General features: G+C 42.7%; 1 protein-coding gene across 1 annotated transcript in view; it reads left to right on the top strand.

The window, feature by feature from the left end:
• The window catches only part of LOC132891951 (potassium voltage-gated channel subfamily H member 7-like), a 181,207-nt gene that overhangs the window by 79,434 nt on the left and 74,594 nt on the right, over nt 1–27,179 (top strand). The window contains exons 4-6 of the mRNA XM_060930120.1: nt 24,273–24,707; nt 25,220–25,240; nt 26,432–26,646. Of these exons, the coding sequence (XP_060786103.1) occupies nt 24,273–24,707; nt 25,220–25,240; nt 26,432–26,646 (671 nt within the window). The remainder of the gene's footprint in view (nt 1–24,272; nt 24,708–25,219; nt 25,241–26,431; nt 26,647–27,179) is intronic.

The raw sequence follows: 27,179 nt of genomic DNA, 5'->3' as shown, positions 1-27,179 counted from the left end.
CTGAGTGAATGAACAGCACTTTCCTCTCCCTCTGTATCATGGCTGAAGTGCCCTTGAGCAAAGCACCTAACCCCCAACTGCTCCCTGAGTGCTGTAGCATAGCTGCCCACTGCTCTGGGTATGTGTGTATGTGTATGTATGTTCATTGCTCACTTGTGTGTGCATGCGTGTGTTCACTGCTTCACATGGGTTAAAATGCAAAGGAGGAATTTCGCTGTGCTTGAGTTTGCATGTGACAAATAAAGGCGTCTTCTGAAGGCTTCCTACTGGCAGCACAGGACCAAAGCTTATTTACTTGAAACTATGACGCCAATGTCATAAAAAATGGTGCAGACCCAAAGTGCAGATTCTGTGATCAATTTGATGAAATTATCTGTCATGCTCCGCCTCGGACATCCACTCCAGAAATTACGGATCTCGCCCAGCAGCGCTGATCCAGGTCCAGGACGGGAATTCCATCCCACCTGAACTCACTTCCTGGTTTTCACTGCTGCTTATTTAAAGGTCGTTCTCAGACTCTGACTTTGCTGGAACGTCTCGTTTGTTTTCTCTAGCTGTTTCTGTGCTGTTCATGCTTTTCATGGTTTTCCCTCTAGCTATTTTTCTAGTTCATGTGTTTTTGCTTTAGTGTTTTTGTCCTTACCTGTCTCATGTTTTTGTCAGGTTTTTGTCTCTTGTTACCTGGACTATTTTTGCCATTTGTGTTTTTGTCCTGTTTTGCTACCTTTTTACCACACCCTTTTTTTCCCTGGATTAAATCACCTTATTTATTGGATTACTGTTTGTTGTGCGTTTTTTTCTGCTTCTGGATCCAAACTTCACCTCCACCACCCATAACAGTATGTTCTGGCCAACATGAATCCAGCAGAACTCGCCCATCTGAGAACGGCCGTCCAGCAACAAGAGATTCTCCTCGGGACCCACCAACAAGACCTACAGCAAATTACCCAGAACCTCACCACCCTGTCCGACTCACTCAACCTCCTCACCACGCAGATTCAGCACTTTCAAGCCATGCCTACCCCTGCCCAGCCGCCTCCTACTTCAGCTCCTGGCACTGTCTTTCTCCGCGAACCGAGAGTTCCAGCGCCTCAGCCCTACGATGGAGAACCAGGTACTTACAGATCATTTCTGTCTCAATGTTCTTTGATCTTAGAGCTGCAACCTCTGGCCTTCCCCACAGAATGCTTCTGGGTAGCATATGCCATCATGCTCCTCACCGGCAAGGCCAGAGAGTGGGGAATAACGGTCTGGGACGCCGATGCGCCCTTTTGTTCTAGTCTCAAGGATTTCTTAGAGGAGATGAGGCGGACTTTCGACTGCTCTCTGTCCGGCCGGGAGGTGGCTAGAGGGCTCATGGAGCTGCGGCAGGGGTCCCGGTCTACCTCGGACTATGCCATCGAGTTCCGAACGTTGGCGACCTCATGCGGTTGGAACGAGAGCGCCCAGATCGACTCGTTCCTGTCCGACGCCATTAAGGATGAATTGGTATCACGGGAACTGCCGGCGAACCTCTCCGGCCTCATGGACCTCACCAACTACATCAACACCCGGGTTCAGCAATGGAGGAGAGAGAAGAACCGCCCCAGCTTCATTTTCTCTCCACCTCCCGCTGTGTCCGTCGAACCCATGCAGGTAGACTGGGTTTGGGTGTCAGTGGAGGAACGACATCGCCAGCGGAGCACGGGGGCCTGCTTCTACTGCGGTCAGCTGGGACACATCTGCCAAGCCTGCCCGCTAAAAGGACAAGCCCACCAGTTGAATTGAGGGGCCCCGGTGGGCAACACTTGGAACCAGTTCCCCGCTAATCGTCCATTACTCCCTGTCATCATTATCCATGACAACCAGCATCACCACTTCCAGGCCCTCGTCGACTCGGGGCAGACAGGAACCTGATCTGCTCCACCACCGCCAAGCATCTGGGAATCCCGCAACTCGCTCTCGACGTCCCTCTCACTGTCCTGACACTCAATGGCACTGGCTTGACCACCATCACCCACCTTACCGCCCCGCTCACCCTGAGGATTTCCGGTAACCACTCAGAAACCATCCAGCTTCACATCATGAACGACCCCCACGTACTCATCGTCCTAGGATTACCATGGTTAATGCAGCACAACCCCCACCTAAACTGGGCTGACAACACCATCCTAGGCTGGAGCCAGTCCTGCCTAGCTTCCTGTCTGAACTCCGCTCTGCCTCCTGCCAAACCACCGCAGCCTTCAGCCAGCGAGTTCCCCGACCTCTCTCACGTGCCTCCACAATATCTGGACCTTAAACTCGTCTTCAGCAAGACCCAAGCAGTGTCCCTCCCTCCTCACAGACCCTATGACTGTGGAATCAACCTCCTACCCGGGACAGCGCCGCCCAAGGGACGACTCTACTCTCTCTCTCCCGTCGAAAGGCAAGCCATGGAGAAATACATCTCCGAATCTTTGGCAGCTGGGATCATCCACCCTTCCTTATCTCCAGCAGGGGCGGGATTCTTCTTCGTGGAGAAGGACAAGTTGCTCTGCCCCTGCATTGAGTATCGGGGTCTCAACGCCATCACGGTTAAGAACCACTACCCACTGCTCATGACCATGGCCTTCGAACTACTCCAGGGAGCCAAGGTATTTACCAAGTTAGATCTACACAATGCATACCATCTCATCAGGATCAGGGAGGGGGACAAGTGGAAGACGGTCTTTAACACCACCACTGGTCACTACAAGTATCTCGTGGTCCCTTTCGGCCTGACCAATGCACCTGCAGTCTTCCAGGCACTCGTTAACGACGTCTTAAGGGATTTCCTAAACATCTTCGTTTTCGTGTACCTGGATGACATCCTGATCTTTTCCCACTCCCTGGAGGAACATCAGGGTCACGTCCGGCAGGTCCTCCAGCACCTGCTAGAGAACAAACTGCTCGTCAAGCCGGAGAAGAGCAAATTTCACCAGAACTCTGTCTCGTTTCTGGGATTCATCTCCCTGGCAAGGATCCAGATGGACCCTCTCAAGCTCGAGGCAGTCGCTGATTGGCCCACCCCATCCTTACGACGAGAGCTCCAGCGCTTCCTGGGGTTTGCCAATTTCTACAGGCGCTTCATCCGTGACTTCAGCACGGTGGCCGGACCTCTCATGGCATTGACCTCGATCAGGAGTCTGTTCAAGTGGGGGGAGGAAGCAGAGAAAGCCTTCTCCATGCTCAAGCGCAAGTTCACCACAGCACCCACTCTTACCATACCCGATCCGGCCAAACAGTTCATTGTGGAGGTCAACACTTCCAAGTCAGGGGTCAGAGCCATCCTCTCCCAGAGGGCCAGTGATGACAAGGTCCACCCCTGCTCCTTCTCTCACCAGCTGTCCCCTGCTGAATGAAACTATGACATCAGCGACAGAGAGCTGTTGGCTCTCAAGCTCGCCTTGGAGGAGTGGAGGCACTGGCTCGAGGGGTCGGATCTCCCCTTCCTTGTCTGGACTGACCATAAGAATTTAGAATACCTCAAGTCCGCCAAACGTCTCAATTCATGGCAAGCCCGATGGTCTCTCCTCTTCTCCCGTTTCCATTTCATGCTCTCCTACTGCCCAGTCTCCAAGAATGGCAAACCTGACACCCTGTCCAGGATATTCTCTTCCTGCCAGGAGGAGTCTAGAACACCTGAAACCATCCTCCCTCCACGTTGTCTGGTGGGAGCCACCCTACTTGAGGTAGAGACGTTAGTGCAGAAGGCCCTGGAGCAGGACCCTGGAGAAGGTAATTCAAGCAACACACCACTTAACCATCTGTTTGTTCCCTGTTCTGTGTGAACTCAGGTGCTGCAGTGGGGTCATGGCTCCAAGTTGGCCTGTCACCCGGAAGCTGCTCGAACCCTGGCACTTATCCAACAATGCTTCTGGTGGCCATCCATCAAGAAAGACGTCCAGGAGTTTGTGGCAGCCTGCGACACACATGCCTGGAACAAGACAGTCAATCGACCCCCTGCCGGCTTGCTAAGACCCCTCCCAACTCCTCATCGACCCTGGTCTCACATCGCCCTGGACTTCATCACAGGACTCCCCAACTCAGGCAGCAACACATGCATCCTCAAAGTTATCGACCGGTTCTCCAAGTCAGTCCATTTCATCCCTCTGCCCAAGCTTCCCACAGCTAAAGATACCACCGAATTAATCATCCTCCATATTTTCCGCATACACGAACTCCCCACTGACATCGTCTCCGACCAGGGTCCTCAGTTCACTGAGCAGTTCTGGAGGGCCTTCTGCAAACTCATTGGGGCCTCCTGTAGTCTCTCCTCAGGTTTCCATCCCCAAACCAACAGCCAGGTGGAATGGGCAAATCAAGATTTGGAGGTGGCACTCGGGTGTATGGTGTCCAGGAATGCCAATTCTTGGAGTAAGTACTTACCTTGGGTCAAATATGCTCATAACATGCTTCCTTCATCTGCCACAGGTCTCTCACCCTTTCAGTGCTCCCTAGGTTACCAACCACCACTCTTCCCCAATCAAGAGGAGGAGGTCGCCGTACCCTCAGCCCAGATCTTCATACGCCACTGCAGGAGGATGTGGGCATTGGCCCAGAGAAGACTCATTCACTCCGCCTTAGCATCCAAGAGGCAGGCTGACAAACGCAACTGTAAGGCGCCCACCTACCGGGTGGGGCAACGAGTCATGCTCTCCACATGCCACCTGCCACTCAGAACCATCTCCCGCAAGCTGGCTCCCAGGTACCTAGGACCCTTCCTCATCAGTAAGGTAATCAATCCATGTTCTGTCAGACTGGCACTACCACTCACCATGCGATGCATCCACCCCACATTCCACGTGTCACAGCTTAAACCTCTGGTCTCTGGCTCTTTGTCCTGTTTTGCTACCTTTTTGCCACGCCCTTTTTTTTTTTTCCCCTGGATTAAATCACCTTATTTATTGGATTACTGTCTGTTGTGCATTTTTCTGCTTCTGGATCCAAACTTTACCTCCACCACCCATAACATTATCGAACGTCTTGTTTCAGGATGACCTGTGCTCACTTCTAATGAATATAAGAACCACTATGGTGGAATAGGCCAATAGCTGCACTGGAAAATATATCACCACTACCAAATTGACATTGTCCCTAACTGGTATAAACACCATCCAGAACCAGTAAACAAAGGGAAGAACGTTACCATTCTCTGGGTTTTCCCTGTAAACATGGACAGGACAATTCAAACTAATAATCCAGACATCATCAAGGACAAAGAGGCTAAAACTTGCAGACTGATAGATCATTATTCTCATTATCTCTAGCCGCTTTATCCTTCTACAGGGTCGCAGGCAAGCTGGAGCCTATCCCAGCTGACTATGGGCGAAAGGCGGGGTACACCCTGGACAAGTCGCCAGGTCATCACAGGGCTGACACATAGACACAGACAACCATTCACACTCACATTCACACCTACGGTCAATTTAGAGTCACCAGTCAACCTAACCTGCATGTCTTTGGACTGTGGGGGAAACCGGAGCACCCGGAGGAAACCCACGCGGACACGGGGAGAACATGCAAACTCCACACAGAAAGGCCCTCGCCGGCCCCGGGGCTCAAACCCAGGACCTTCTTGCTGTGAGGCGACAGCGCTAACCACTACACCACCGTGCCGCCCAGACTGATAGATATACAGTAAATGTGTCATCAGATAAAAATATATCGAAGAATTTGAGAAACTGAGCAAATATAAAGACCTGGAAATTGAAATGGAGAAAATGTGGAATCTGAAAACTAAAACCTGTTATTATTGATGCTTTGTGTGTGATCAAAAAAGGCTGTCAAGACCATTTAGACAATATTCCAGGAAATCCATCCCTTCAAGAGATTCAAAAATTGTCCTAACACAGCCCATATATTTTGAAGGGCTCGATCAATTTAAAGTCAGAATGAAAAAAAAAAAAGTCCCAAGAAATGGAAAGTAGAACACATCACCACCAACCTTCATTTACCCGAGGCCATTGGTTATGACTCGGCAAGTGATTGTATAAAACGCACATCAAAAGAAGATAATAATAATAGAAAGTACTTTCATGTTTCTGTGAGACATTTTTCATAGTTGTACTTAAAACACACACACATACAGATGTGTAACAAAGGAAAAAATACTGTTAAGCTTTTGTTTTGCTCGCTTGGTTTGTGATGCTTGAGGGAGGTGTCACTTCAAATCAACACAAAAATTCACCTTTAATCCTATCATGAAACATTTTTATCATGAGAGTGATCTCTTCCAGGATGACCCCACCCCCCATGCACAGGGCAGGAAGGATCACTGAATGCTTTAATGAGCATGAGAATATCTCATACAGTATATTATTTAAACACACACAATGTTCCAGATATAGTTTGTATGAAAAATACGAGTGGGTATGTATTTCCCAATAAAACACTTGTGTGATTTTATATATATATATATATATATATATATATATATATATATATATATATATATATATATATATATATAAAATAATATACTACCGTTCAAAAGTTTGGGGTCACCCAGACAATTTTGTGTTTTCCATGAAAAGTCACACTTTTATTTACCACCATAAGTTGTAAAATGGGCGGCACGGTGGTGTAGTGGTTAGCACTGTCGCCTCACAGCAAGAAGGTCCGGGTTCGAGCCCCGTGGCCGGCGAGGGCCTTTCTGTGTGGAGTTTGCATGTTGTCCGCGTGGGTTTCCTCCGGGTGCTCCGTTTTCCCCCACAGTCCAAAGACATGCAGGTTAGGTTAACTGGTGACTCTAAATTGACCGTAGGTGTGAATGTGAGTGTGAATGGTTGTCTGTGTCAGCCCTGTGATGACCTGGCGACTTGTCCAGGGTGTACCCCCGCCTTTCGCCCGTAGTCAGCTGGGATAGGCTCCAGCTTGCCTGCGACCCTGTAGGACAGGATAAAGCGGCTAGAGATAATGAGATGAGATGAGAAGTTGTAAAATGAATAGAAAACATAGTCAAGACATTTTTCTGGTCATTTTGAGCATTTAATCGACCCCACAAATGTGATGCTCCAGAAACTCAATCTGCTCAAAGGAAGGTCAGTTTTATAGCTTCTCTAAAGAGCTAAACTGTTTTCAGCTGTGCTAACATTGTACAAGGGTTTTCTAATCATCCATTAGCCTTCTGAGGCAATGAGCAAACACATTGTACCATTAGAACACTGGAGTGATAGTTGCTGGAAATGGGCCTCTATACACCTATTGCACCCAAAACCAGACATTTAGTAGAATTTAGCTAGAATAGTCATTTACCACATTAGCAATGTACAGAGTGGATTTCTGATTGGTTTAAAGTGATCTTCATTGAAAAGAACAGTGCTTTTCTTTCAAAAATAAGGAAATTTCAAAGTGACCCCAAACTTTTGAACGGTAGGGTATAATAGTTATTCCACGAAATCGAGTCATATATGAGCTGATAGCCGATGAGGTGTGTCGCACCGAGTTGGTTATAAGCCATGTATGACAAGATTAAGTGGAATAACTGTTTTATTCTCTCCACATTCACTGGATTCTGAGAACCAGAGCATTTTTATTTTTAGTTTTTGCAATTTCAATAAATAAACTTTACACAAAACGTCCAACAAAATCATTTCCGCTTAGAATCTACACAAACCGCCAAAATAACAATAGCAATTTGTGAAAAATGCTATAATAACAATTCTTGAAAAAGAAAAAAAGAAATGTTCTTACCATCAAATACTTTTTATTCCATATTTTGTTGCCTTTTTTTTGGGGGGGGGGGGGTGTTTTTAAGTAGAGTTTTTATTTCATCCTCAGTTGGTTCAGCATCACGCGCTGACATTTTGTTTTTTTCTACTCACAGAATATGAGCTGATAGCCTAGCAGTGGAGTAGCCAATCAGAGCATGCGATTGTCATATCCAGTGAATGTGGATAGAATACACACACACACACACACACACACACACACACACACACACACACATATATATGTATATGCGCTGTGGTCTTCAAAATTACCTGATGTCAACCAAGCTGAACACCCGTGCGAAATTTTTGAGGTGTTAGTCAATGCTCTACATAAGATAAGATAAACATAATGAAAATACCAGTTAATATATCTTATGGAAGCATGTTGTTTATCCCTGTACCGGAGCGTTTCAGAGAATTTCAGAGAATCAGTACCAAGGAACATTGAAGCTGTTCTGGTGACTCCTGGTGGCCCAGCACTTCACTCAAACACTTTGGTTTTTCTTTTAATTTGTTAGGCATCTGTGTAATGTTTCCACATCTCATGTATCGTGAATTCATCTTGGTTCTGTGAATACCATGTGCATGACTTTTGACACATTTTTCTAGATCACAAAAAGGACAATAACCTGTTTACTCAAACCGTTTTCCTAAAATGGTCATCATGTCTTAACTATAGCTGTTACACTGTCACACTCTTAGGATGAGGCAGAGTATGAAAAGTCCAAACGTAACTCTTGTCTCTTGCACTTTCTCCCTCTGAAAATGTAGTCCGCTCTCCCTAAAGCTGAATTATGCAACCTCAGAACTGAATTCACGACTACAAAATAAGTTTTACAAAAATGTTTCATATAAAGATTCATTTACGGAATGTAAGAACTGTCCTCAAACTCTGTGAGATTTGTTGGTCTATTCTTAGTGTTGTTGAATATTAAAATTATTGTTCATGAAAATTATACTTATGCTACAGATGAAACAGACAGAGATTAGGTGTTTAGAAAATTGTTTTATTTAATTTGTATTCATTTTCAATTATTGCTATTTTTGTACCAGTAATGAACCCACTTACTGGTTCCTGCAAGAGTAACGAATGCTGCAGTGAGAGTGAGAATGATGTTCCATGTCTGTGTGTTTTCAACCAGGGTTAACCCTTTAATCTCTGCTTGCCCCGAGTATTCCATTCTCACCTTGCCACATCCTTTTGTAAGAGTTATTTTTAGCTGTGTGTGTGTGTGTGTGTGTGTGTGTGCGCTTACTACATACTGAGGACCAGAATGTGTTTTTTTACCAACAGAGTTCAGACACTTTTGGGACATTTGGACATTTTGGCTGGTCCTCACTTCTTCAGAGGGCTGTTTGAGGGTTAAGACTTTGTTATATGGTTCAGAGTAGAATTACTGTAGGTTTAGGTAAGGGTTGGGGTTAGGCATTTAGTTATGATAGTTGTGATGGTTAGGGTAAGGGGCTAGGGAATGTATTATGTCAGTGAGTGTCCCCACAAAGATAGAAGTGTGTGTGTGTGTGTGAGAGAGAGAGAGAGAGAGAGAGAGAGAGAGAATCACATCTTAACAAACTGCTGTGGTCTTGGGTCTTTTTTAGAAGTGAATGCCATCAGGGTGTCAAGATGGGCCTGACTGTAGGTGTTAACACTTCATCTTGCACTGAGCACATGCCTGCCATATACACTTACACACTGCTTATTGTGTGTGTGTATTTGTCTATGTGTTTATTTTCTGTACTTCTACATGTATGTAAGTACTGCTGTGATTTTATTTTTTCCAGGATGTTTGTCAAGTGGACATTTGCATATGTAGATGGGTGTAGAGTTAAGTTTCAGCAAATTTCCTGAGGTTTTCACAAAGGTTGAACAGAGGACAGCAAAGGCAGACACGACCAACATTTAGCATGAGAAGTCATTAGATCTCCTGACTATACAAACAAATCTGTCTCATTTAATGGCCACTAAATGTACACTCAGTCTGAGGGGATATCCATATGGCAAAACCAGGCTCACTGAAAAGTCACTTACCAAGCAATAAGAACATAACTGTGAGTGCAGAATAACAAAAAGTACTTGATTATAGCAAATCCATTCCCTTGGGATCCCCTAGGTTCCTGAACTTGCAGATATAAATGCACATCCATGAAAGGTTACTCGACCAAAGAGAAATTTCTTTACCCGAGGCAGGAGAAAGAACATTGTTTTGATGTTAATTTGCATGTAAATCTATATGCAGCGGCACGGTGGTGTAGTGGTTAGCGCTGTCGCCTCACAGCAAGAAGGTCCTGGGTTCGAGCCCCAGGGCCGGCGAGGGCCTTTCTGTGTGGAGTTTGCATGTTCTCCCCGTGTCCGCGTGGGTTTCCTCCGGGTGCTCCGGTTTCCCCCACAGTCCAAAGACATGCAGGTTAGGTTAACCGGTGACTCTAAATTGACCGTGAGTGTGAATGGTTGTCTGTGTCAGCCCTGTGATGACCTGGCGACTTGTCCAGGGTGTACCCCGCCTTTCGCCCATAGTCAGCTGGGATAGACTCCAGCTTGCCTGCGACCCTGTAGAAGGATAAAGCGGCTTGAGATAATGAGATGAGATGAGATCTATATGCAAAGCCTTCTAACCTGAAATGGGTTGACCTTTTGAATAAGACTAGATACACACCACAGCAAATTTTTCAATATTTTATCACACATTGGTTATGTTTGTGTTTGTGATTTATGTCAGTACTACTAAATAAATGTACCCTTCAATTTCCCACACTGCAGTGTCAGCCTGTGAGCTTTAAGTATCTAAGCAGCTTTTTCACTAAAGTGGCAGATCATTCTTCCATGGTAGTGTTCTTGTTTTGTTTTATTTTGTTTTAATGAAGAATCTGAATGTTTTGTCAGTTTTACCCAGAGGCGTTTCTAGCTATTGAACAGACCAGGGGCTAAATCAAGTTTTCCTGTATTTTTTTTAAGGGAGATTGGCACAGATAGGTTGAGGAGGTTAACTTCACAAGAAATATTATCATCCAAACACATTTAAAGGATTTGACATCTTTATTCCTGATTTTTGCATTACATTACAGGCATTTAGCAGATGCTCTTATCCAGAGCAACATACACAGAGCAGCCTGGGGAGTAGTTGGGGGTTCAGTGCCTTGCTCAAGGGCACTTCAGCCATTCCTATTGGATCAGGGAATCAAACCGGTGACCTTTTGATCCCAAAGCTGCTTCTCTAACCATTAGGGTATGGTTTCCTTTGTTTCGAATATTACTAATTTTTTGCACTGCTCTTTTTAAATTTATGTAGTTCACTTCAGTTTCTGTCTCATTATTGTTAGCAACACACAATGTCTCAGGAAACTGATGCATGTGTCAATTGACTATTAAATATCACTAGTAAACTATATAATTTCTCACTCATGTATCTCTCCTTTAGGACCACAAAGACACAAATTCTAAGCTACATCATTATATTACAACATTCAAAGTCCCAGATGGCATCCCATCTCACAAGGCTATGATCATATAAATATGTCTTCCAAGTTTCTCTCTCTCACACACATATAAATACCATTTTCTCCAATACATCCAGGCTCAGTTGATTGCAGCAGCTCATTTGTGGTGTTTGGACAACACACATTTATATTGACATTCATATTGCATGGCAAAACAAAAAGCTATTTTATCCCTATATGTGACTAATATGCCAAAAGCTGGCTATGGGGTGTTGGCTGGCTGGCTCTGCATAGGCTACATGTAGCATTAAAGCATATGTTTAAATTATATCAGGACAACTATCAGTGTCTATATGAACACATATGCCCCTTTTCCACCAAAGCAGTTCCAGGGCTGGTTCGGGGCCAGTGCTTAGTTTGGAACCGGGTTTTCTGTTTCCACTGACAAAGAACTGGCTCTGGGGCCAGAAAAACTGGTCCCAGGCTAGCACCAACTCTTTGCTGGGCCAGAGGAAAGAACCGCTTACGTCAGCAGGGGGGTGGAGTTGTTAAGACCAACAACAATAGCAAGATCGCAAAAGGTCGCCATTTTTAAGCGGCGAGAAGCAGCAGCTGTACAAATGCGAAGTCATTTATTATTATTGTTGTTGTGGTTGCTGCTGCTGCTTCTTCTCCGTGTTGTTGTTGCTACGATGTTCGCACCAAGGTTTATACAAACGCAGCGACATAACTGACGTATACAGCGACGTAATGACGTGGCTCCGCTTAGCACCCCGAGCTATGGAAAAGCAAACTGGTTCTCAGCTGGCTCGCAAGTTGAACGAGTTGTGAACCAGCACCAGCACTGGCCCCGAACCAGCCCTGGAACTGATTTGGTGGAAAAGGTGTAATACTGTTGCTGACCTGCTAAATAAACTTAGTCGGGGCAAATAGACCACCACTGTAGATATTCATTAAAACACTTGAACTTTTGAGCTCACCTGGCACACTCATCATACAGACCTACGTACACTGTACACCTACACTGTAAATTCAACATAACCAGGCTACACGGAGCGGGTTTTGTGCATCAACATAATTCGATAGGTTACGTTATTGATACAGTCTATATACATACCCACGGTCGATGACTTACCATCTGTTTTCATCTCAAAAAATCCAACAGTAGTGGATTGTTTTTTTTGAAGTCGTCTTCCAACCAGTTCTGAATGTTTTTCTTCTGTTGGCGGTTACCAAAATTTTGACTGTGCACTGTGCAGCGCTCAATTATGTCCCCTCTCCCACCATCTTCGATGCTGCAAGTCAAGTTCTGATCTGTTTCAGTCAGTTATTTTCTACTAATCTCTTACTTTTTTGAGGGCAAAAATACCCAGGGCTAGGTTCAAAATACCTGGGGCTATAGCCTCGAGTGATCGGGCCTAACGACGCCACTGGTGTTACCTTTGTGTGCTCTGACTACACCAAGACACTCTATCTTGGAGAGCATACACACATGGTTAACACTGTGATATTATGGAATTATGAAATAATAAATGCTTGAGGAAAAAAAAGCATTCAAGCTTGAAACTCTACCTACCTCCGAGCTAACTTGAAATAAATTTCCATTCCTTCTTTTTGTTACTTGTAATGGAATTGTCGCAGTTATCACCTCTCCATTTCTTCCATACTCTTCAGTGACTTCTCCACCCATGTCTCTGCAGTGAGGGCTGTCCTGTTTAGTAAAAGACACCCAGAATTCCAGTCTTGATTTTAGAAGCCACCCCTAACCCTGATCTATTTTTCGTGGATCCATTATGAGTTGAAAGCATGACCTGCACTGCCAAAGTGCTCATTTTATTATTGTGGGGCATTTTTTTTTTTTTTAAATTAAGACAAGAGTAAGTTAAAATAAGGGGGATTGTCCTGTTGGTTTCCATCAGCCATTCCATCGGTGTCTAGTAATTTTAATAGTTAATGAAAAACATTAGATCAATTCCCATTAGGGTATGTTTCAGCAAGAGTTTCAGTTTAAGATTATGACTGAATTTTTAATTTATTTTGGGTTTATACATCAGATTGAAGCCAACCAACTTCAGAAAACCTAATCTTGTTATATTTTAATGTTTTACAAAACACCTCCTACTGTATGTCATGATGCTCAACATCGAGTTTGCATATTCTCTAATAACAGGCTAATCAACCAAGCTAGAAAGAACTTTTTTCTTTTAATACCATTTGAGGTTTCTCAGTGAAAGAGCATATTGTACAAACCTTTAAATTCAATTTGTTTGCAGTGCACTTAGCATTATCAGTAAATGGAGTCCATAAAGAGGCTTTCATGCCAGACCTGCTTGAATGTGTGAGGGTGATGGATCCAGGAAGATAAATTAGGCAGCCAAGATAGTTTAATATATCTTTATACATTATTAACCTCCACTGCACAGATCTGCATGCCCTCTGTCAACATCACTCACAATCACACTGACTCACATTAGGCTTTGAGAGAGCATGAAGAGCTGTACTCTCGATGAGTTTTTAGAGACACAGTCACGTGTGCCGCTTTTCACGGTAAAGAACAGTCTTGTCTTTTTTAGATCTCTAGTCACATGCATTATGTCAGATTTTCAGTGCTAAAGACTCATGACCCACAGGCAGTAGAGCTGAGCTGTATTTGTGTGAGTGGGACAGATAACAGGCATGTGTCGTGTTCAGCACTTGTTTAAACATCAGTGCATGTGAACGCAGAGCAGTTGTATGATGTGGAGTGAGGAGTTTGTTGAGTGAAGCCTTTGTAGAGCTTGAAGAGCTGGATTGCTGTCATTACAACACAGCAGCTCTTTCCGCCCTCCCAGAGAGTTTTTCCACCCAGTTTTCTATGGAATGCCTGTATATTGTATTCTGTACCAGTGTGTGCTGTTTACTATATTCTTCATGCAAGAATCACCATTTACTGTGCTACATAGCCATGTGACTTGTCATTTTCACAGCAAATGAGATCCAAAATGAACATTCATTCATATTCAGTAACCAATTTATCCTGATTAGTGTTGCAGAAGACCCAGAGCCTATCACAGGAACACTGAGCATGAGATAGAAATGCAACATGGATGTGATGCCAGTTCATTGCTGGGCACCATGCACATAGAGTCACAAACTCATTCACATCTAGGGGCAATTTAGAATAGCTAATCCACCTACCAACATGTCTTTGTAGGAAACTGGACAACCTGAAGGAAATCCACATGGAGACAGGGAGAACATGGGAAACTCTACCTTGACAACTAGAAGGGCACTCGGTAGAGTGCATACCTTTGCTAAGCCACATATTCAGATTTGTATCAAAATCTAATCAATTGTTCTTTGGCCCATGACCCACCTTTCCTCAAAATGTCATCAAAATCCTTTCACTACTTTTTGAGTTACATTGGGGGGGAAAAATCCTGGATCAACATACATATTCAGCTTTGCATCAAAATCTAATCATTTTTTCCTTGGCCCATGGCCCACCTTTCCTCAAAATATCACCAAAATCTATTCACTACTTTTTGAGTTATATTGGGAAAAGACAAACAAACAAATGGAGATAAAAACATAACCTCCTTCAACAACATTGGTGGAGGTAATAAAACAAGCTCATGATCAAGCACTGAAGCTATCAGGCTGCAACACTACCCCAAAATGTGTAATCTGTTTTTGGTTATATCATAAATAATGTAATAAGCCCCCAGATAGTGGCTTTATTGCAATCAGAGCATTTTGAAACAGGCGTGCAATATACATACAGCAATATCAAAACTACCATAATAGCTCATTTTCTGTTTCTTGTCAAGGATTAAGCTGTCATATCTACTTAAGCATCAAAGCACTTTTTAAGAACATTTAGTATTAAAGGAAATAATAATGTTCGATGTTAAATTGCACAATAATTTCCCAAAATACATGAAATAAACTACAGTATATACAGCAAGACTAGACAGAATCTTAATAGCTCCATAATGAAGAAGAAAGCAGCCTTTATTTGTAGGGATGTCCCGATCAGGTTTTTTTGCCCTCCGATCCGATACCGATCATTTGATTTTGAGTATCTGCCGATACCGAGTCCCGATCCGATACTTCTTATAATCCATAAAAAATAATAAAGACGAGGAAAGAAACGTATCCAGGATGTTCCTCATTTTTTTTTATTTAACACCTTATTTTAACATCCAACAACTCCGTTAGCAAACAGAGCACTTACGTGAGGTAGTTTGAACAATAAATAACATAAATTAAAAACATAACCTTAAAATACCTGGCAGGAATGTAAACAAATTAAAAAAAAACTGCCACAGTGCCAGTAATTTGCTTTTAAGAATGCATCTCACAGTGGTATACAGTAATTTCAATTAAGGAAATGAACGTTTTTCTTGATGAAAACAAGCATTTCTACCCTTTCAGGTTTGAGCCTGTTTTTGTCATCCAACACGTTTGCAACAGCACTAAAAACTCGCTGTATTGTGTCGGGTGTTTGTTTTTCAGGTGCCGTATCAGGTTTGTTGTATTAAATGCGGCCCTTTCCTGTCCACCCCTTGAAATTCCTGTCCACCCCTTGAAATTCCAGCTTTACATATTTCACAGTTTGCTATGGCAATGTTGTCATCAACTTTGAAATACTGCCACACCGCAGACATGCTTTGCTTTCCGCTTCGAACTGCTTCCGTGTTCAACTTTGCCGGCAACAGGCAGCCAATAACCAATAGCGTCTCTGCTACAAAGTGATGTCATGCCGCACGTGTTTTTGTTGCTGTGTTGAGACAAGACGTCTGGTCTCACTCTGTGCCAACGCATAGCTATTGATGTGTTAAAAATGAGAATATATTATATAGATATATATCCGATCCCTGATCGGGAGGTAATGCCCGATTCCGATCGAGTCTGAAACCACGTGATCGGGCCCGATTTCCGATCACGTGATCGGATCGGGACATCCCTATTTATTTGTCACATGCTCACTCAAGCATAGTGAAATTCATCCTCTGCATTTAACCCATCTGAAGCAGTGAACACATGCGCGCGCGCGCGCACACACACACACACACCCAGAGCAGTGGGCAGCTATGCTACAGCACCTGGGGAGCAGTTGGGGGTTAGGTGCCTTGCTCAAGGGCATTTCAACCCAAGGCCACCCCATGTTAACCTAACCACATGTCTTTGAACTGTGAAGAAAACCCACACAGATACAGGGAGAACATGCAAACTCCACACAGAAAGGCTCCCACGTCGGCCACTGGGCTCAAACCCAGAACCTTCTTGCTGCGAGGCGACAGTGCTAACCACTACACCGCCACAATAAAGTTTACACACCATCTGATGTATTCTGTTACTTTTAATAAGATATGAATAATAATCATCATAAGTTCAATTTATATAGCTCCTTTCTCACACCCAAGTTCACTTTACAATTAAGGGGGAAAAAAAAGAAAAAACAGTCCACCAAAAGAGGGTCAGGATGTAATTCCAATGGCGTAGCTAACACAGTCCCACCAGCCGTATGAAGGTAAATCCCACACCGCCTGCACAGCTGCCGGGCAGCATCACTCGGAACACTGCGCCATGGATCCACAAAGCGAGCACAGAAGCATTGCTACACACAGAGCACTGGTATTTCCCAAACTATCTGCACAGCCACCGCAACGCCACCGGGCAACATCACTCAGAGCACCGCACCAAGCACAAAAACACTGCCTCACAGAGTGCTGGACAACCCTGATGTTAAAAAGAGCAACGAGCTCACTGCAGTCCATAGCGAGGAGCACAGGTATCACCCATGGCACACCGAGGCCTGAAGGGAACCGATGCCAAAACTGGGTCCGGAGCTACATCACAACCAGCAGATAAAACACTCAGACAAACATCAAACTACACAAACACACAAAAAAAGAAAAACAAAAGAAAAAAAAAGAAAAATGAAAAGCTCCGGGGAGAAGCAGTAGCCAAAATGCGCACGGCGTACTCTCAACCCAAAACGGAAACAGCAAGGAAAAAAAGCCTTTTTCAAACACTTTTCAATTTGTTTTGGGAATATTACTGCATACTACAAACTGCTTTGGTTGATGTAGGTGTAGTATGGGGCAGCACAGTGGTGCAATGGTGAGCACTGTTGCCTCACAGCAAAAAGATTCTAAGTTTGAACCTGCCTGTCAACTGGGGCCTTTCTGTGTGAACTTTCTATGTTCTCTTTGTTCCTATATGGGTTTACTCCTACAGTCCAAGGTGGGGTTTACATTAGACCGTATCGGCGGATCATCAGATTAATGTTTTTAAAAACGATTCACGTGCACACAGCAACGCCAATACACGATTCGCGTGCACACAGCAACGCCAATACACGGATACGCTCGGCTCCGCAGGCATCCTGCGCTCCAAATCACTCTGCCCTGAACAGCGAGTGCCCTCTGGAGGGTGCGCACTCCGGCCCTGCGCAGCTCACAGAGCGCGCGAGTGAAGCGCAAGAGCAGTGATTCGGGACTGAGCCGCTGTGTGTGTGATCTCAGTGCATATCGGGCATGCGCGTCACTTACCACTTGCAAGTGGAAGGATGGCAAGCCTAAAGACAATCATAACTACACAATGGGCAGTATTTGCATCAGTATTTGCGGTATTTTCATACTTTTATACTCTTTAATGAAAGGTGATACAAGGCGGAAGTCCGCGCCGTTTTTCAGCAGTCGCGTCACATGACCAACGCCAGCGAATCAGGAAGGTGGATGTCACAGTGACGTTGTCCAATGACGACGTCAGCTAGAGCTCAGCATAGCGTATCCGCGTATTCTCAATGTTTACACAGCACCGGACCAGACACGAACTGGATTGAATACGTGGGCTCTGGCGGATTCCTGTTTCCCGGCGTTTTAATGTGAAAGGACAGTGCATCCGCGAAGAAAACGAGACAGATACGGTCTAATGTAAACTTGGCCCAAAGATGTTGCAGATTAGGCCAACTAGCTACTCTAGGTTGCCCACAGGTGTGAATGTGAGTGTGAGTAGCTGACTGCCTCTCTGTGTTAGCTGGGATTGGCTCCAGCTCACCAGCGACCCACAATAGATACATGATATAGAAAATGAATGGCCGAATAGTATGCCATTTTGAACACAGCTGAGATAACTGCATGGAAGAGCTTTTCAACTCCATCATATCAATTGTCAACAGAAATTCCTTCACTCCCTAAGTGAACACATTTGTGTCTAATTAACAAGTTACTTAGCAGATGCTTCTCATTTGGGAACTAACTAGATATAATTGATGCAAAGTGAAAGCCAGTAGTGGAGGCAAAAGCTGAACTAGTGCACATAATACGTGTAGTTGAATCTTAAAACTTAGGCTCTAGGATAGATAAGTGAGAAAGTTTTCAAAACATACAAGCACAACCAAAAATTATGTTTATTTTTTAACACAATTTATTTTACAGTGTAACTGGGATTTACAATGTAAGAAGAAAAAGCAGCTTTTATTTGTCACATGTACACTCAAGCACAGTGAAATTCCTCCTCTGCATTTAAAGGAGAACTGAAGTCATTTTTAAACTTGCTTTATTTCTTAATTAACGTGCTATTCAATTATGTTTTTGGTATTAGTAACCTTATATCGTGACTTGTATTGGCAACTAATTGCAATTAAATATTATACTTATCAGCCTATTCGGTTTTCAGCCATGTTGAATTTAGTTCGTTTGGTCCACGGCAGGCGTCGCTTATCCGTGCGATCTTCACGAGACTTGTGCGAGACTTCGAAACATGAAGTGTCAGCCAGGTGTCAGTGCCGCCATTTTGAAAACTGTTTTCCAAATGAAATATTGCACAAAAATGAGTTTAAATGACGTTTACTGCCTACTTTTTTCAAACTTTCCTGATTGCTATCAAAACAAACAAAACTTCCGGCTTGATCACATCAGCATTCGAAAGAGGGCACGCGTGTCTTTTGACAATGTTGGCAGATGTTGGTCACTTTGATTTCCACTGTACGCTTTACTTCCATCCTACAATGTCTCGCACAGGTCTCAACGAATCTCGTTTACGGCCATTGCTTTGACATATGGACTGATATATTACGTAGCATATTTCAAACACTCATAACTTGCTATAGCAGTGACAAAATAGCTATCAAAAATGCATTCCTATATTTAATAAAATGAGATAAATAGAATTTTGATAATAAAACATTTGCCTTCAGTTCTCCTTTAACCCATCTGAAGCAGAGAACACACAAGTCAGCAATGAACACACACACACACACATACATACATACATACCCAGAGCAGTGGGCAGCTATGCTATAGCACCCAGGGGTTAGGCACCTTGATCAAGGACACTAGCCATGATATAGAGGGAAGTACTGTTCATTCACTCAACTCCCCTCACATTTTTCCTGCCAGTCCCAGGAATCAAACTGGTGACCCTTTGGGCCCAAAGCTGCTTCTCAAACCTTTAGGCCATGGCTGCCCCATGGCCAAATCTGAACATGCACTATTTTACTATAGCTAATGTTAACAATCAATCAACCTACTAGATAACAATTAAACATTTTTTAAGTATCTACCGGGCAGGTTTGCTCATTTTGGTACTTTTTTTTATGTGTAAGTGGAGTAAATTACACACATACCGTACCATGACAAGGCAACACTATAATAAAGCCTGCTGTTTCCTGAAGCTGAGATACTACAATCTATTTCTGAAAAGATTGCCCTGTTTATCCTTTGGGCTTTCTTTGAAAAATGTGCAGCCCTATTAAAAGTCTCTGGAGAGTGCCTTTGTCAATATATTTTTCCAATATCAACAAAACGATGAATGTAGCACTCTTCAAGGCAGCAACACATAGAGGACATTCAATAATACAGGACTTTGTGTTTTTATTTGATCAAGCAGTGAAAAACAAAACTCATTAAAAAGGATCGAAGCTTTTAATGTATCTGTTAATGGCATCAGTGGTGAAAGGATAATGAGGACCAAAGACTGGTTAGATATGGATGATATTGATGAAAAATTTCCACTGAAACTGGAACTGTGTTGTGCTTTTCATCTACAAAAGATGCTGCTGCTCTGAAAAGCTCAGAACCATGACATCTGAGGCCTGGGGGCAGTTTTTGTTTGTTTGTTTGTTTGTTTGTTTTTGTTGTTGTTTTTTTTCATTTACATGCTAACAGCTTGAGCAACTTGAGGTAATTTAATGACTTTATTAAAATAAGATGTGGACAGTTCGAATAATACGAACATACTGAATAATAATTATAATGTTAATACTAAAAAAAAAAAACGAAAAAAAACCCTCAACAATAAACACTTCCCCACTCAGAATAAAGTGTTAAAGTTGTAAAGCCAGAGGTATAGTGCATCCTGGGGACCCACCACATTTTGAAAGCATCTTTTATGTAATAGGTTGTGGCAGAAACTGATCCAAGTGCTTTTAAAAAATAATTTAAACCATGTTCACGGTGTTGGTTTTTTTATTACATGGTGTAATAAAATGTCCCCTCTATGATAAAACACTTGCATCTCAGTGGCTGTAAATTTACTGGATTCGTTTCCTGCGTACTCAGATATCTGTATCAGACACAGCAATATAACTGCATTAATTTACAGAAATCTATTATAATGTTTCATAGTGATTGGGAATATTTATACTTCTAAACCATCCATTATTCTATGATTACCTGAAATGTTTAAAAAGCTGGTGTGGATATACAGTGGTGCTTGAAAGTTTGTGAACCCTTTAGAATTTTCTATATTTCGGCATAAATATGACCTAAAACATCATCAGATTTTCACACAAGTCCTAAAAGTAGATAAAGAGAACCCAGTTAAACAAATGAGACAAAAATATTATACTTGGTCATTTATTTATTAAGGAAAATGATCCAATATTACATATTTGTGAGTGGCAAAAGTATGTGAACCTTTGCTTTCAATATCTGGTGTGACCCCCTTGTGCAGCAATAACTGCAACTAAATGTTTCCGGTAACTGTTGATCAGTCCTGCACACCGGCTTGGAGAGATTTTTAGCCCATTCCTCTGTACTGAACAGCTTCAACTCTGGGGTGTTGGTAGGTCTCCTCACTTGAACTGCTCGCTTCAGGTCCTTCCACAACATTTCAATTGGATTAAGGTCAGGACTTTGACTTGGCCATTCCAAAACATTAACTTTATTATTCTTTAACTATTCTTTGATAGAACGACTTGTGTGGTTAGAGTCATTGTCTTGCTGCATGACCCACCTTCTCTTGAGATTCAGTTCATGGACAGATGTCCTGACATTTTCCTTTAGAATTCGCTGGTATAATTCAGAATTCATTGTTCCATCAATGATGGCAAACCATCCTGGCTTAGATGCAGCAAAACAGGCCCAAACTATGATACTACCACCACCATGTTTCACAGATGGGATAAGGTTCTGATGCTGGAATGCAGTGTTTTCCTTTTTCCAAACATAATGCTTCTCATTTAAACCAAAAAGTTCTATTTTGGTCTCATCCATCCACAAAACATTTTTCCAATGGCCTTCTGTCTTGTCCACGTGATCTTTAGCAAACTGCAGACGAGCAGCAATGTTCTTTTTGGAGAGCAGTGGCTTTCTCCTTTCAACCCTGCCATGCACACCATTGTTGTTCAGTGTTCTGATGGTAGACTCATGAACATTAACATTAGCCAATGTGAGAGAGGCCTTCAGTTAGAAGTTACCCTGGGGTCCTTTGTGACCTCGCCGACTATTACACGCCTTGCTCTTGAAGTGATCTTTGTTGGTCAGTCACTCCTGGGGAGGGTAACAATGGTCTTGAATTTCCTCCATTTGTACACAATCTGTCTGACTGTGGATTGGTGGAGTCCAAATTCTTTCGAGATGGTTTTATAACCTTTTCCAGTCTGATGAGCATCAACAACGCTTTTTCTGAGGTCCTCAGAAATCTCCTGTGTTTGTGCCATGATACACTAACATGTGTTGTGAAGATCAGACTTTGATAGATCCCTGTTCTTTAAATAAAACAGGGTGCCCACTCACACCTGATTGTCATCCCATTGATTGAAAACACCTGACTCTAATTTCACCTTCAAATTAACTGCTAATCCTAGAGGTTCACATACTTTTGCCACTCACAGATATGTAATATTGGATCATTTTCCTCAATAAATAAATGACCAAGTATAATATTTTTGTCTCATTTGTTTAACTGGGTTCTCTTTATCTACTTTTAGGACTTGTGTGAAAATCTGATGATTTTTAGGTCATATTTATGCCGAAATATAGAAAATTCTAAAGGGTTCACAAACTTTCAAGCACCACTGTAAATGTTGGCTAACACAGAAGCATATCTTTAGTGTTGATACAGGTTGCTCCTTAGAAACACATTTAGTGCCAACTGACCTTACATGTCATTGAATATGCAAGGACTTTTTTCTACCATCATTCCTGTCCTCAGCACATTTCAAAATGATGCTTGTGGCTCTTATGTTGCACATAATGACTGTCTATGCTACAGGTCTACTGTGTATACAGAAATGGATTTGTAAAAAATGTTGAGAAGTTTCCTTGCATCAGGATCATCACTGTGTTGTTAGAAAAGGGATGTACGTATGAGTAAAATAATCTAGTCTCGTTATTTCCATGTAAAGGTCTGAGGGGAAAAAAAACAAATACGCTTCATTTGGCTCTAATTTGCAAACTGTGTGTTGTCTGTCATTTAGGACGTGGGCAGTGGTGGCTCAGTGATTAATGCTACAGGTTACTGATTGCTGAAGGTTGAGGGTTCAAATTCCAGTATTGCCAAGCTGCTACTGGTGGGCCCTTAAACATAGCTCTTAACCCTCTCTCCTCCAGGGATCCTGACCCCTATTTTCCCTTTGGCAAATAAATGAACTTCAGTGTAGTGTAATTTACATGCCACAAATCTAGGCATTTCTATTCTTCTAATAACTTTACTGTAAAGAACTTTACTGGTAAAGAACTTTACTGGTGACGTTACAGTAATCAGAATGCTCTGTTGAGATAATTACAATAAACTTTTTTTTTTCCGATCCACTCTGAATTTATGACCTTTTATTTCTGGAAAGAGATAATGCCCTCTATTTAAAGACCCATGCGAATGCCATTCATTTTCTTGCCCTAGTTTCGCATTAAACTCCTCCTTGATTTACAAATCCCTTCTCCATGCTGAAGTATAATTATTATTATACCCCCAGTCTGAAGGAAGGGGGGTATACTGTTTTTTTTACCTCTGTCCATCCGTCCGTCCATATCTCTGTATCTCCGTATTTCCATCCGTCCGAAACACCCTTTTTCTCAGCAGCCACAAATCATAGCCACTTGGTACTTGGTACCAAACTTCAGCTTGGGGTTCTATATGGTGTATACCATTTTTAGGTCTGTTGCACATCGACTTCCTGTTTACCGACTGAATGTATTTACGAAACATATAGGGTGGATTTACAAAATTTTTGTAACACTTTTCTCAGCAACTACAAATCACAACTGCTTGATATTTGGTACGGAGCTTCAGCTTGGGGTTCTATACCGTGTATACTGTTTTCAGGTCTGTCGCACATTGACTTCCTGTTTACCAACTAAATGTATTTATGAAACATACAGGGTGGATTTTGACGCTATTTCAAGAAGCAAAATGCTATTTCAAAATGACAGTTTACCAGGATGCTATTTGAAATCCCTGAGGAGAACACTGCTCTTTACTTACTTGTTTCAGGGTTAATTATTTGTTGAAGTCAACATTCATAATAAGTGTCCTATTCCTTCGATTGCTTGCATTTTGATATAAGCGAGAGCGGGGGGATACATAACTGAGCGGTAGCTCACAGTTGATCTTGTTTTGTTCTCTTTTAGCTTTTCTTGCAGGATATACAGTATATACATCCACGCTGAGATCCTACGCTCAATGAGCTCAGAGATATACTGTGTCTTTGTGACTTTAGAGTGGCCATCTGTTTTTCTTGTTTGTTTGTTTTTTTTAAATGAAGCATTCCCTCACTATATCAACACAGAAACCTACTTTCTACTGCAATTGTTAAAAATCTATCTCCATTCCTTTCAAAATTGCAAAAATACACCAAGGCTGCAGGCTATGCCTCTTGATATTGGCTATATATTTTTCCCTTGTCTCCTCCAGGGAAAGGAAAATTCTTCAGGTTCCGCCTGCCATCCCTGAACCTGTTAGGTTCCAGCAAACAGTCTCTGCCCCAGGAAGATCCTGACACAGTGATGGTGGACTCTCCGAGAGCTAGCAGTGACTCGGTGCCCTTGAGGGACTTCCAGTCTCCGACTAAGGACAGCTGTAGTCCTGCTGATGCCAATGACACACAGGCCCTTATCAGCTCCAGTCCCCACTCATCCCCAGGCAGTGCGTCAGGACCCCTCAATCACTCATCCCCTAAACAACTGTGGGACCATCCAAGCCTGTCCCAGGCACAGTCCACTACCTGCCTGGCACAGTCCATCTCCAGAGACAGTGTGTGTAGCAGAAGACGAGCCTCATCCGTGCATGATATTGAAGGCCTCAGCTCCAACTCCAAACGCCTGTTAAGGAATCGGCACACTAGTGAAGGTAAATAACCCCACAGATTTATTTATACTGTGCTGTAAGAAGGATTGTGTTGTGGGATTCGTCTTGTAAGAGATAGTATTAAGACCCTGAACAAAAAGCCCTGTCAGTTTTTGGTCCCACAACAACATAAGCTAGTGTTGCAAGTGTGCAGACACAAAACATAAACCAAATATCATTTTATGCTTCTGGTTTTGTACAAAATGTATTTACTCGGAAAAAATGCACTTTGTAAATAGCATGTGGAATTACTATACTGTGTATTCAGATATTAGTTTTAGGCAGATGTGTCAGAGTACAAGGGTGTTAATTTTGTTTGGGTGTAGAAATATTGGCAGCAGGAAAATCATTCATCTTCAGTTCAACACTGGCATTCATTTCGTCCACAAAAGACTGATGGACTGCCCTGAAATATTGTTTCTCAGATAATCAATTACCCTATAGAGAACTTACTGGTAATCTGAATTTCAGCATTAATTCCTCTAATCACTGATTAATATTCTCCTGCATTTCAGACCATGGCCGCAGTGTGAAAGGTAACAGAGTATTGTGATTGAGTGCTTTCCAGTCTTGCAGTGATTGTTGCATGCTTTTAAAGAAGTTGTCTGATTCCTCCATGTTGTATAACTCCTGTTAACATGATAGCCTCGAAGCAGCATAAATCTTTTTAGCAACTAATATCAGATCCTGCTCTTCTACGACTGGATTTATTTAAAAAAAAAAAAAAAAAACCTTTGAAGTGTTCAGGGAATCATTGCTTCTGCCTGATGTCACTTCTCAAAACATCAATCTTCAGGCGTATCCTTCATACAGTAATAAGACAGTATATGGAATGATGAGACGTCCCATGGGTCTGGCTATGATCAGACTGTGATTTAGAGTGCAGTGAAGGAGAAGTCTTGGTGTGTATGTGAGGTTTAACTTGACTCATAAATGAACATTTGCTCCTAGTCATAAATGACAACAAAAAGTCCTTCCCAGGGCGGCACGGTGGTGTAGTGGTTAGCGCTGTTGCCTCACAGCAAGAAGGTCCGGGTTCGAGCCCCGTGGCCGACGAGGGCCTTTCTGTGTGGAGTTTGCATGTTCTCCCCGTGTCCGCGTGGGTTTCCTCCGGGTGCTCCGGTTTCCCCCACAGTCCAAAGACATGCAGGTTAGGTTAACTGGTGACTCTAAATTGACCGTAGGTGTGAGTGTGAATGGTTGTCTGTGTGTCAGCCCTGTGATGACCTGGCGACTTGTCCAGGGTGTACCCCACATTTCGCCCGTAGTCAGTTGGGATAGGCTCCAGCTTGCCTGCGACCCTGTAGAACAGGATAAAGCGGCTAGAGATAATGAGATGAGATGAATGAAGTCCTTCCCTCAATCACTTCCTTGCATGAAACTGATGTATCATTATGAAGTCTGACAGGAAATCAATCCTACATTTGAATGCTGTATATCCACTCCTTATAAAGCCATTGTCAGAACCATATATATCAGTTTGAAGCACGCATGAATGAAGCCTGTTTCTGACACTTTGTTTTGCAGCATTTCAGTTTTACACGCTTCAAAATCACATAATTATTTACTGCTGTGTGCTTTGGTTCAAAGTCCCATTAAAATCAGCCTGTACAGGAAAATAATCTTTGAAGAGACCATATTTTTCTAATGAGTTACATTTGAGTGCTTTTTAAGGGTGAGTCTAATTGCTAGGCTCTTAACTAGTTTCTGCATCTTTTCAACATCAGGTCCTTTCAACCATCTCAAATCCAGTCTGCTGGGCTCTACATCAGACTCCAATCTGAACAAGTACACTACAATTAACAAGATCCCCCTTATCGCGCTCAACTTCTCTGAAAGTAACAATGACAAAAGAGCCCCGTCACCTCCTGCCTCTGAGAAGACCATCATCGCTCCAAAAGTTAAAGACCGCACACACAATGTCACTGAGAAAGTCACACAGGTGAGATCCTGGGTGTTGTGGTACACTAGGTAACCCAGCCATCTATTTTTCATCTATATTACATTGTGTTATTGACATGTGTATGTACACACATCTACATATCCACACGCACACTCACACTCTATACATTATATATATATATAAACAGTTATTCCACGAAATCGAGTCGTACATGAGCTAACAGCCAACAAGGCGCATAGCACTGAGTTGGCTGTAAGCCATGCATGACAAGATTGAGTGGAATACCTGTTTTATTCTATCCACATTCACTGGATTTTGAGAAACAGAGCATTTTTATTTCTATTTTTTGCAAATTCAATAAATAAAAATTTTATACAAAATGTCTGACAAAATCATTTCTGCTTAGCGTGTAAACAAACTGGCGAAATGACAGTAGCAATTTGTGAAAAATTTTATAATAATAATACTTGAAAAATAAAAAAAGATAAATGCGTACCATCAAATACTTTTATTACATATTTTGTTGCTTTTTTGTATTTTGGGGGGTTTTGTTTTCGAGTAGAGTTTTTATT

Source organism: Neoarius graeffei, chromosome 9 (assembly GCF_027579695.1).
Source record: "Neoarius graeffei isolate fNeoGra1 chromosome 9, fNeoGra1.pri, whole genome shotgun sequence".
In the NCBI taxonomy this organism is placed as follows: Eukaryota; Metazoa; Chordata; class Actinopteri; order Siluriformes; family Ariidae; genus Neoarius; species Neoarius graeffei.
This window is presented reverse-complemented; position numbering and strand designations above follow the sequence as displayed.